The following is a 12,432-nucleotide window of genomic DNA, read 5'->3' on the forward strand; positions in this document are numbered from 1 at the left end:
GACCACACTTTTCTCGGGCCATTATCTCCGTAACCGTTCAACTTTGGACATAGGTGTTTTGGGTTATATCGGCATACTTTAACATAAGGAACACCCTCCCGAAGTTTGGTCCGTTCCTCCTGGGACACTCTGTGTACAATAATATTTGGTTCGGACTGTACACGATTTGGACTGCTCGACATATGCTTGCGAGGTTCAGTGACCTCATCGAGTTCTTCCAACTCATCATCAGATTCATCTTCCATCAATATTTCCCCCAGTTCTTGAGCATCGAGGAGTTTTGAGTATCGGGCTCGTTGTTGAGGTTCCATCTTGGTGTTGTATGGTTGGACGTGCAAGACAAAGTGGTAGGTGGACGGAGCAGTCTTGTCGTTCCATACAAACAAATTTAGATCTCTTGCGAGTATGTCCGAAAATTACGTGGATCGCCGGTAGTTGTGTGTTTTACCGGATTGCCAGGAATTGCATGTGACGAACAGGATGTGGAGTGGAGCGAAGTCCAATCGAAGTTAGAAAAACTCAAAGTCCAGTCTGGTAGATAGGATAGATTTATTAAGTGAGTCGAACAGACGACTTACACTACTGGCTGCTCACTGTCGACTGTCCTCAGCAAGGAGTTTAAAATATGCATTGGCTCAAAGGAATGTGTTGTGTATTCCCACTCCTTTGACCCAGTCATAAGCATAAAAACTAATAACCTCTACCTCCCTCTCAATTAGTGAGTACTGCTGACTAACGCTTTGTTTATACTGTTGAAGGGCTGTCAGGTTTATAGCTGTACGTGATTTTACTCTGCAGCCATACCCAATACTAATAAGTTATCCTGTGGCATGTTAAGAGTTCGTGGCTAATGGAAAGCTATGACAGCTAGCGATAATCTCAGAGCGCTGGCTGGGTGATGTCTGTTGACACCCTAAAATAACAGAGGGCTCTGTTCCTTATGACATTGGGGGAGGGGGCTTCCAGCTAAATCCTATAATTTATGATGATCGAAAAAGGAGACTGCACTCGCAAAATTGTGATGCAAAGTAATTGCAATAGCAGTCGAAGAGTGTCAGTCCGCCACTGATACCGAAAGTCACAGTGACGAAGATGTCTTTACGCACAAAGTAACACTGGCTCAGTGGGTTTATACATCTTTCCAGATACACAATAAAATGATATACAAAGAAATAGAGGAGTCTGACACTGACTTCCTAACTAATAACGAAATATTAAAAAATCCGCCACTGACGTCCTAACTGACAATTCAACACTGCAAACCAATCTCTGAATGCGTCAGACTTCCTTGAAAGCTCTGGTAGCACTGATATGCAAGCGCCCCCGAATATTTCCTCCTCTAAGTTCTCAAAACAAAGCTGACCTCTACTGGCTCACGAGGTCATAAACACTCATATCTATACGTAAATAGCTTCGAAACCAGTAACATGATAAACGATTTCATTGTTCAGAGCTAACAAATAAACGTCTGACATGAATGTTCATGAGTTTGTTAGGGTTTCTAACCCAAGGTCAAACTGCCAGCACTCACAAAGAAAGCACTGGCTTGCCTCCAAAAATTATAACATTCGGCCAGCTCAGATTGCTACTTGCTGCCAATAATTATAACATTCGGCCATTAAGCTCAGAGACTGTATCCCTTCTTCCCTTCCAGAGAACAAGCTGACATATGTACCCTGCAACACTGCACTGTAACACAAAATCTGTGGTACAGAATGGGGTAATTAATCTAGTTAAGGCAAATAACGCATGAATAAGGAAAATGGAGCAAGGTGCTCAGTATAAGGCAAATGTAGAATTATGAAACTCTTTTATTTCAATACAAGACAGAACAGACAGAATATAAAAGCTTATGAATTATATTGCAGTTAATTCCAAAGGAACAAAATAAATAAATACAAAACAATACATGTTCACCTAATTTTCCTCATGAACTGCAGAAAGTCATTCAGAATACCTGAATATTACAATATATACAAGTTTTGTTTTTCTGCTCAGAGCAAGCAGTAACTACGCAATATTCAGACCAATTAACATTTAGATCTGCATGTTCTTGGAAATGACAAAGAGAACAAAGTGAAAAATAAGAAAATGCAGGTAAAGATCATGACAATACAGAAATGGTGTTCTAGCTGTTTAATTGTCATCTTCAACCTCAAATTTCAGCTACTCGTTAAACTCTGCGTCCACATTGATAGCTGACTACTGGTTCTGTTGGTATTCAGACACCAGGCCATTCATGTTTCATTCTGCTTCTGTGAACAAAATTTTATCTGTGTTCTCAACATCAAATTCCTGCTCCTCCTCAGACTCGGCGTCATCATTGGCAGTTGTTTCCTGGCACTGTTGGTACTCAGATACCAGGTCATTCATGTCTGAGTCTGCTTCGGTGAACTCCATCTCATCCATCCCTTCACCTGTATACCAGTGCAAGAAAGCCTTGCGATTGAACATGGCTGTGAACTGCTCTGAGATACGCTTGAACACCTCCTGGATGGCAGTGGTGTTACCAATGAAGGTTGCAGACATTTTGAGTCCTCTGGGTGGAATGTCACACACAGCAGTTTGTACATTGTTTGGGATCCACTCAACGAAGGAGCTGCTGTTCTTGTTCTGAATGTTCAACATCTGTTCATCAACTTCCTTTATGGACATGCGTCCTCGGAAGATAGAAGCAGCTGTGAGGTAACGTCCATGCCTTGGATCACAGGCAGCCATCATGTTCTTTGCATCAAACATTTGTCGAGTCAATTCAGGTACGGTGAGAGCTTGGTACTGTTGACTACCACGGGAGGTGAGAGGAGAGAAACCCGGCATGAAGAAGTGTAGACGTGGGAATGGGACCATATTGACAGCAAGCTTACGGAGATCGGCATTCAGCTGACCCGGGAACCTGAGGCAAGTGGTCACACCAGACATTGTGAGGGATATTAGATGGTTCAGATCACTATATGTGGGAGTCATCAGTTTCAGTGTCCTGAAGCAAATATCAAAGAGGGCCTCATTGTCAATGCAGCATGTTACATCCGTTGCCTCAATCAGCTTATGGACAGACAATGTTGCATTGTAAGGTTCAACGACAGTGTCTGAAACTTTTGGTGTAGGTATAATAGAGAATGTGTTCATTATCCTATCTGGGTATTCCTCTCTGATCTTGTAAAGAAGCAATGTGCCCAAGCCAGAACCAGTTCCACCTCCCAATGAGTGGGTCATCTGGAAACCCTGAAGAAAGTCACATCTTTCCGCTTCTTTCCTTACAACATCCAACACAGAGTCAACGAGCTCAGCACCTTCACCGTAGTGACCCTTAGCCCAGTTGTTGCCAGCTCCACTGTGACCAAAAACGAAGTTGTCAGGTGTGAAAATTTGACCGAAAGGCCCGGATCTGACAGAGTCCATTGTGCCAGGTTCAAGATCCACCATTATGGCACGTGGTACATAATTTCCACTGGATGCTTCATTGTAGTAGACATTTATTCTCTCAAGCTGGAGGTCGGAGTCACCATGGTAGGCGCCAGTTGAGTCAACACCATGCTCATCAGAGATGACCTCCCAGAACTGCAGACAGAAAGTACCTACAATGAGTTATGAGGTCCACCAAAGCAGTAATTCATAAATCTAATAATTCTCTTATTCATTAATGCATGCACTTCCTTTGTTTTTGTTTAGTTTTGACCACAGGCTTGGGACAGCAAGCTTTCAGCCTTGATTGCCTGGCAATCACTGGCTGAAAGTAGCACACAAGAACTGGATCCAGGTACTATTTCTTGCATGAATGCAATTAATAAGATCAATTTCCTGAACAAAAGAACCAAAACAGTAATTCATAAATAAAAAAATTCTCTTATTCATTAATGCATGCACTTTTTCTGTTTTTTGCTATGTTTTGGCCACAGGCCTGAGACAGCAAGCGTCAGCCCTGATTGCCTGGCAAAAGTTACTCCACATTACGAGATCAATTTCCTGATCAAAAGATGTGGTGCTCCTCTGCACTTATAACAAAATGGCACAAGCATATTCAAGACCTGCCAGGTGTGTGAAACAGAGCAGTGGGACTGAAAGTCAATAATTGCACATATGTCTCATTCCACCAGATAACTGTTCATGGGCATGTCAAATGCATATATATATAAAGGAAAACCTCTGAAAACAGAGGGTAAATTTTACTAACCTGACTTGAATATTGGCAATGATACTCCACACACCCCAATGGCAGGTCAGATTAGAACTGCAGATTAAACTTTTGTTTCTTAATTTAATTGTACCCTATCTCCCATCATGCAGATTAATTATGGAAGTTTGAACGTGACAGTGGGTATACTCCTCTGGGGAAAACTATGTACATCGACAGGGTTGTCATCATGTAAACTATGAAGTTGCTTAAAATTGTTTGCTAGTGTGCATAACAAATATCATTTTTAAATGTTCTTACACATTTGTTTTAAAACTCTTCAAATTCATGAATAGGTAACATTAGTCCAAAAATATGATAAGACCCATTTCATGCCAATTGTTAGCTGGATTACACATTCATGGCAACAGCAACATGCATCCTATTCACAACTTCCGAAACAGAAACTACATATTCCACACTGCAAACAACTTTTATATATAAAACTTAGAACCTCTCAAAATACAATATCCATTTCAAACGTTCCTTCACATCTTATGGAAAACTTGCTTCAAATTCATGGAAAAATGAACGCAGTTTCAAAAAGTGATCAGATCCATTTTTTTGCCTATCCTTGTAGCCAGATACTTCTGATAATGGTTGCTAATATACCCCCTCGTTGGTGTCTCCACCTTATCGTGGTGAGGGGGTTTGAGTATGCCAAGGACCCTGAGAGCTATACCAGCGGTAGCGTAGCTACTGGCAGGGCCTCCCTTGCTGGACAGGTCAAAGGGTAGGCATCAGACGAAGAGAGACACCAAAAACTGATGCCGGAAGCAGCGTCATCAGCAGCGACTTGAAGCACAGAGCAAATGATGCTCGAGATGGTTCAAGTTCTTATAGCAACAGGCGTGACCAGAGTGGTTTGAACGGCTGTTGTACTGCGATGTGGAAAGCAAATGGAAAAACTACCACATTATCACTTTTCCTGGATAGTCTCTTTCCAAAAACAGAAGATCGCATTAAGTGGACGAACTGTTTTGGGGGAGACTGTGGACCTGTCGTCTGACAGATTACTGATGAATGAATGAATCATTTAACATATCCAATGACTGCTTATTTCCAAACTACAGCACATCAACATTTTCCACGCTAAAAACATTTTCAAACTACTTGGAAAGCTTGGTCTAAATATGATATGTAGACACATTTCTAGGCCATGCCGCAAATAGGCACACGCAACAGAACAAGCGCTGCAAGAGCTGTGCTCTATATTGTTCGCATATATCCACTGTTTGGTAGTGGGCCAATAAACAAGCATTCCTGGCAACAGAAAACAGTGCTTTCCATTAGGTCCCTGCCAAGGGACTGTAGACACACAAAGGAATTGCGATAAAAGAAGTCACAGAGGACACCCAGTACTACAACAGGAAGGATGTTCTCTTCCAATCTCACCACCTCAGGCGTGTCCTTCACGGCAGCTCTCAGAGGCAAGACAGGGGAACAACAGCAGCCTCAGACACATTAGCAGGGGCCAGTGGCAGGTTCCCCCACAATGCAACCCAACGTCCTTGTGGCCTTACCCCAACATGAACAGCAGACAACAGGTCAGTCAGTTCGGGCCCCTAACGTAAACAGTGTGCTTCTGGACAAAATATTGAAAATAGTAGTAATGGTAGTACAGGAAATTATTACAGAGTCTAATGTTGCAGTGTTAGAGGAGGCTAAAATACTGGCCATTAAAATAACTGTCTTAAATCTTGAGAAAAAAAGGCAACTAGGCTTCACAGCCTCCTCAGAGATGTAGCATTTAATGTGAATTGCATGATCTGCTGTATGGAGCCTGGACTGACAAAGGCCTTGTTTATATTGTCTATACATCTAATAACATGTACATTGTAATTTGTATATAGTGACAAAAGACTCATTACTGCTGACTGTGACTCTGGCAAATGACAGACTCGTCTTCTCGTCAGAGAATGCCCCAAATCAACAAGCCTGCAACTGTCATACAGCAAAGAATTGGTCTTAAGCTCCTGGTTGGTGTTTTATTCCAAGATAGACTGGCATACTGATCATCAGTCATAACATAACTCCGACTTTAAGCACAATAGATCATTGAGGGTTGCAGTGTGGAGGGCTGGTTTTTATGGCCCACCCCTATATACACACATATAACTCTGACTTTGACTTTGAATTTGACTTTGAGGGGATATTAAGTAGGGGTAGTGTTACCTCAAGGGTTAAGTTGAAAGAAAAGTGTGTGCTTGAGAGTCTCAAGGGTCTTGAGCCAGGACTAACTGATAGGCGGTAAACCGCTAGTCATAAAATAATTCTGACTTTAACCTCACAAGCAGTTGATTTGACTTGAGGGTTCAGCTGTGGAATATCAATAAGCGGAAAACGGAAAATGAAGAAGATCCATCGCTAAGATTCGTTACCAGGAATCATCTAGAGAAATTTTGCAGAGGGATAGCCATTGTTGAGACCTATTACCAAGCAAGGACTAGTGGAAATATACTGAGAGGACTTAGTGTTGAGTGTTTTTATTGTGGAAATAAGCAATACAGTTATAGTTTAACCTGTGAGTGTACATTAAATATATTCACCAACCAAAACCCATTCCATAGTCACTAATACACCTGACATTATGTCAAGATGCCCCCCTCCGTGATTAAGAAATAGACATTTGGTCTCTAAATGGCCAGCTAGTTATGATGTACTCTTTTCCTTTATGGAACTAACTTTCAAACGTCATATTTGTATATGCAGTCCAAAGAACAGATTTATTCTTTAGATATAATACATCATAAAATAATCCGCTTATATCACGACCAAATGTCCCACCAAATTATGTACACGACAATTACTATTGAAAGTACTTCGAAATGTCTTACACGTGGTACAGTCATTAAGTTCGTGGAATATGGTTTTATTGCATTATATAACAAGGAATTCACATACACTTATGCAGATCCACATCGGCCCTCAAAATATTTGCTGTTGGCCGCTATGCAAGTCTGCCAACGTTGTTACAGCTGTCGAAAATATTGCTAAAACATATTGGCAGTAAATTCCCATATGACGCTTTGCGGCCATTCCACGAGCTTATTGAATGCGGTAATATATTCAGCATGTGTAAATCTTTACCTTAGTACCGATCTGATTTCCGCACTGGCCAACCTGGAGATGTATGATTTCTCTCATTTTCTATATTTTGTTGCCTCTTTTACGAATCTCGATTTCTCCTCACTGGAACAATATTGAAATGCGCTTTTTAAACTATTGAAGCGACGTCCTTGCTGTAACCTAACTGAACAGATTGCAACTTCTGTAATGAGAGATTCACGGGCCGGATGCAGAGTAGAAGGTATGGTTTCCATGGATTGCGTTGTGGTCTTTATTTACCAGCCGTTCCTTTATTGTTGCGTGTTGATTCATTGCAGTGGAAACGTGATTAATGTGTTGTTGACTACCAACGGCCCTCTTCCTGCTTTCAGGTAGAAATACTCGTACAAGAGACTTGAGGTTGCCATGACAGTGATTATGACTTCTGGGATGTGAAGCCGTGTAGTCTGGCAGAAGTTATCGATATTTCGGAAGAACGTACTGCATATTTCGCGTATAGGCTTGTCTTACTATTCGAGCCTGAAGATAGAGGCAGTATGTTCATCCGAAAAACCTGTAACCTCGACCATAGAAGGCAGAGATATAAATTATTTTAAATTATTCCTGTCTCAATATAAATATCAAAACCTCACACATCATCGTGCACACCTCGTGTGGAGGCGGGGTCGAATACCTCCACCGTGACCCTGCGAGTGGTAGGAGGCGACGAAAAGGGAAGTCTCAAATCTGAGAAAGTAAAATATGGTCGCGAGTTTCATGGGACTCGAGCCCGAGAAAGTCTGCGCTGGCTAGAGCCAGCAGCATATACAAGACCGAAACTGTCAAACGGTAATATTTAATATCTGATCATGAGCCCCAGATGAGGTTCGACACCAAGACTTACTGACTGACTGACCGTCAGTCGCAATGTGATTTTGACTTTGACTTGACTTCATCATACAACAATGAGTTTATTGCCTTAGAGTGTACTATAGTACAATTATGTTGCGACAGAACCAATTAAAATGGTTACTTCATTTTTAACATTGAATTTATGGGGGTACAAATGGAATGAAACCTTTAGTAACAAAATTTGTTACGTAAGTAACTTGATTTTTAACGTAAATAACGAAATCTGTAAGAATTTATAATTATTGGTACATTTCTAGGCAACGGTAATTTAACAAGTTACCACGTCAGTGAATCACCACGGAACAGTAGGGGAAACGAAAGAACCTTAGAAACGATATTTTGTACGCTGATAGTGCTGTAACCTTATAAATACGACTGAAGTACGTTAATAAATTTCAGTAACCCTGTGTGTAGGCGGGGTCGAATAACTCCACCGTGACCCTGCGAGTCGTAGGAGGCGACGAAAATGGAGGTCTCAAATCTGAGACAGTAAAATATGGTCGCGAGTTCCAAGGGACTCGAACCCGAGAAAGACTGCGCTGGCTAGAGCCAGCAGCATATACAAGACCGGAACTGTCAAACGGTAATATTTAATATCTGATCATGAGCCCCAGATGAGGTTCGACACCAAGACTTACTGACTGACTGACCGTCAGTCGCAATGTGATTTTGACTTTGACTTGACTTCATCATACAACAATGAGTTTATTGCCTTAGAGTGTACTATAGTACAATTATGTTGCGACAAAACCAATTTAAAGAACCAATTAAAAGGGTTACTTCATTTTTAACATTGAATTTATGGGGGTACAAATGGAATGAAACCTTTAGTAACAAAATTTGTTACGTAAGTAACTTAATTTTTAACGTAAATAACGAAATCTGTAAGAATTTATAATTATTGGTACATTTCTAGGCAACGGTAATTTAACAAGTTACCACGTCAGTGAATCACCACGGAACAGTAGGGGAAACGAAAGAACCTTAGAAACGATATTTTGTACGCTGATAGTGCTGTAACCTTATAAATACGACTGAAGTACGTTAATAAATTTCAGTAACCCTGTGTGTAGGCGGGGTCGAATAACTCCACCGTGACCCTGCGAGTCGTAGGAGGCGACGAAAATGGAGGTCTCAAATCTGAGACAGTAAAATATGGTCGCGAGTTCCAAGGGACTCGAACCCGAGAAAGACTGCGCTGGCTAGAGCCAGCAGCATATACAAGATCGTAACTGTCAAACAGTAATAAATACCATGTCATGAGCCCACCAAGACCGACTGACTGACTGACCGTCAACCGCAGCGTGACTTTGATTTTGGGAATGAATATGAAGTGTACGGCTAATTCCTATGTTAGGTGGGTCCCTTGTCACCACGGCATGGCGCGTCCTCAGGTTGCGGATGGAGGGAAGTTGCGAATATATTGCATAAGCAGTCGCGGACAGCTGACAGTGGGTGGTCCTCCAGCTTGGGAGTTGGGCTTTGGCCTAACAAATCCTCACCGTAAAAAATAAACATGTTACGAAAATGCACACAAAGCCTCGAACCTGGACGGATGCTATGGATAAACGACCTAAGCTAAGGAAAATTGGTGTGAGATTTGGGACATGGAATGTTAGAAGTATGTATAGGGCAGGTTCGCTCAGGGCAGTGGCAGAAGAAATCTTAAAATATGTTAGATTTAGCGGGAATACAGGATATCAGATGGGATGGAGGTGGCATCGCACCGACAGACGAATATACATTTTTCTGTGGAAGGGTGACTGAAAATCATGAATTGGTTACAGTGTGTTTCGTACATAAGAGAATCCTATCAGTAGTTAAGAGGGTGCAGTTCGTTAGTGATACGATATGATATATAATACTATAAGGTCGCTGGTGTGATATCATCGTTATAAATGTTCACGCCCCAACAGAAGATAAAATTGATGATATAAAGGACAGGGTCTGTGAAGAACTAGAACATGTATATGATAAATTCCCGAAGTACCCTATGAAAATTTTGTTAGGAGATTTCAATGCCAAAGTAAGGAGGGAAGACATTTTCCAACCAACAATTTGGAATGAGAGTTTGTATGAAATTAGTAATAACAATGGAGTTAGAGAAGTAAACTTTGCCACATAAAGAATGTTACTGTCAAAAGTACAATGTTCCCGCATCGTAACATCGATAAATTTACTGGGACGTCTCCTGATGGGAAGATACATATTCAAATGGACCATATTTTGAAAGATAGGAGACGGCACTCAAGTATACTTGATGTCCGATCATACAGGGCAGCAGACTGTTATAATGACTACTGTCTGGATGTGGCAAATTTAGGGAAAGACTGGCAGTGAGCAAAAAAAAAATACAGATTTTATATGGAGAGGTTCAATCTTAAGAAATTAAATGAGGTAGAGGGTAAAGAGCAGTATTGTGTTGAATTCTCAGATACGTTCGCGGCTTTGGAAAACTTGGACACGGAGGTGGATGTTAATAAAGCTTGGGAAACTACAATATTAGAGAGAATATAAAAATGTCTGCCAAAGAGAGTCTAGGTTATTATGAACCGAAGAAGCATAAGCCATGGATCGTTGAAGGGTGCTCAAAATTATTAAACCAAAGAAAACAAGCCAAATTGCAGTGGTTACAGGATCCAAGCGAGTTAAATGGGGATAATCTGAACAATATAAGATGTGAAACCAGCAGGCATTTCAGGAACAAAAAGAAGGAATATCTTAAAGACAAAATTGATGAGTTTGAAACGAACAGTAAGAACAAGAACATTAGAGACCTGTATAGAAAAATAAATTACTTTAAGAGGGGTTACCAACATAGAAGTAACTTAGCGAAGGATGAGAATGGTGATCTGCTTGCAGATTCCCACAACATTTTGAATAAGTGGAAGAACTACTTCTCTCAGTTATTGAATGTACATAGTGTCGGTGACGTTAGGCAGACAGAAATCCACACAGCAGAGCCGTTAGTACCTGATCCTACCCTTTTGAGGTTGAAAGTGCTATTGAAAAATTGAAACGGTATAAATCGCCAGGTAGTGATCAAATCCCGGCAGAACTTATTCAAGCAGGAGATGAAATTATACGTTCTAAGATCCACAAGATAATTAATTCTATTTGGCATAAGGAAAAGTTGCCTGATCAGTGGAAGTGGTATATTATTGTACCAGTTCACAAGATGGGTGATAAAACTGACTATAGCAATTATGGAGCCATGTTAGGTGGGTCCCTGTTACCACGGCATGGTGCGTCATTAGGTTGCGGTTGGAGGAGACGCCCTCCAGTTTTGGAGGGAATCTGCGAATATATTGAATAAGCATTCGCGGACAGCCGACAAGGGGTGACCCTCCAGCTTGGGTGTTGGGCGTGGGGCTAACAACTCCTCACTGTAAAAAATCATGATGTTACGAAAATTAACACAAGGCCTCGGACCTGGCAAGTATAATTAGAATGATCAAGTCAAGGAGGATGAGGTGGGCAGGTCATATAGCACGAATGAGGGAGACGAAGAATGCGTATAGGATATTGGTGGGAAAGCCAGAAGGAAAGAGACCACAAGGAAGACCAAGGCGTAGGTGGGTTGATAATATTAGAATGGATCTTAGAGAGATAGGATGGGATGGTATTGATTGGATCAGTGGATGTCTCTTGTGAAAAGGTTTATGAACATTCGGGTTCCATAAAATGCCTCGAAATTCTTGAGTATCTCCAGATTTGTCGGCTTTTCAAGAAGTGCTTAGCTCCATAAGTAACTAAGTAATTAAATAATACGGCTAATTCAATTCCACTCTTTAGTGAATGGCGCAATACTATAGGCAAGTTGACAGCGTGTGACGTCACGCACTTAAGATGTCCCTGATAATAGTGTACATGAAGAGGAAGCGGTTAGGAGAAGATGGTTGTAATAATGTACCCAGATGAACACACTGAAATTCCTAACGACAGCGTGGATACAGAGAAGCACATAAAAACTTATATGCTGAACACATGCGTAATTACAGTGTCTGCTTGCTAGTCGTTGCTCATTAACGAAGCTTACCTGGTTAATATTTCACAGCTGAACATTCAGCTACTGAACTGCCTTCTGGATTCTATTAAGAATCTTGTAGCGGAGGAAGGTTGGGGGGGGGGGCGTTAAAGCAACTCGGACGCTACGCTCTCACTTCAGCATTCGGACGAACTCTCCCCGGCCTCAGGCGTTAGCTTTTCACCTACCACAACGAACTGTCTGTTATCAGACTCTCTCTCGAATATCTCGGACTTCAAGTAAAGTCGAAGTCAGTTACCCTACGACTGGCGGT

General features: G+C 41.4%; 1 protein-coding gene across 2 annotated transcripts; it reads right to left on the reverse strand.

Moving 5' to 3' along the window:
• Positions 1–1,848: 1,848 nt before the first annotated feature.
• Positions 1,849–12,219, reverse strand: LOC111873346 (tubulin beta chain). 2 transcript variants are annotated; one of them, XM_023867994.2, is made up of 3 exons: positions 12,171–12,219; positions 7,262–7,363; positions 1,849–3,558 (listed from the first exon to the last, which is right to left on the reverse strand). In XM_023867994.2, exons 2-3 carry the CDS (start codon positions 7,316–7,318, stop codon positions 2,245–2,247), a joined length of 1,371 nt encoding a protein of 456 aa, XP_023723762.1. In that variant the 5' UTR covers positions 7,319–7,363; positions 12,171–12,219; the 3' UTR covers positions 1,849–2,244. The 2 variants fall into 2 exon arrangements, with proteins under 2 accessions (XP_023723762.1, XP_033610952.1); XM_033755061.1 differs by lacking the exons at positions 7,262–7,363; positions 12,171–12,219 and adding an exon at positions 7,076–7,090.
• Positions 12,220–12,432: the final 213 nt, after the last annotated feature.

Source organism: Cryptotermes secundus, unplaced genomic scaffold, assembly GCF_002891405.2.
Source record: "Cryptotermes secundus unplaced genomic scaffold, Csec_1.0 scaffold359, whole genome shotgun sequence".
NCBI lineage: Eukaryota > Metazoa > Arthropoda > Insecta > Blattodea > Kalotermitidae > Cryptotermes > Cryptotermes secundus.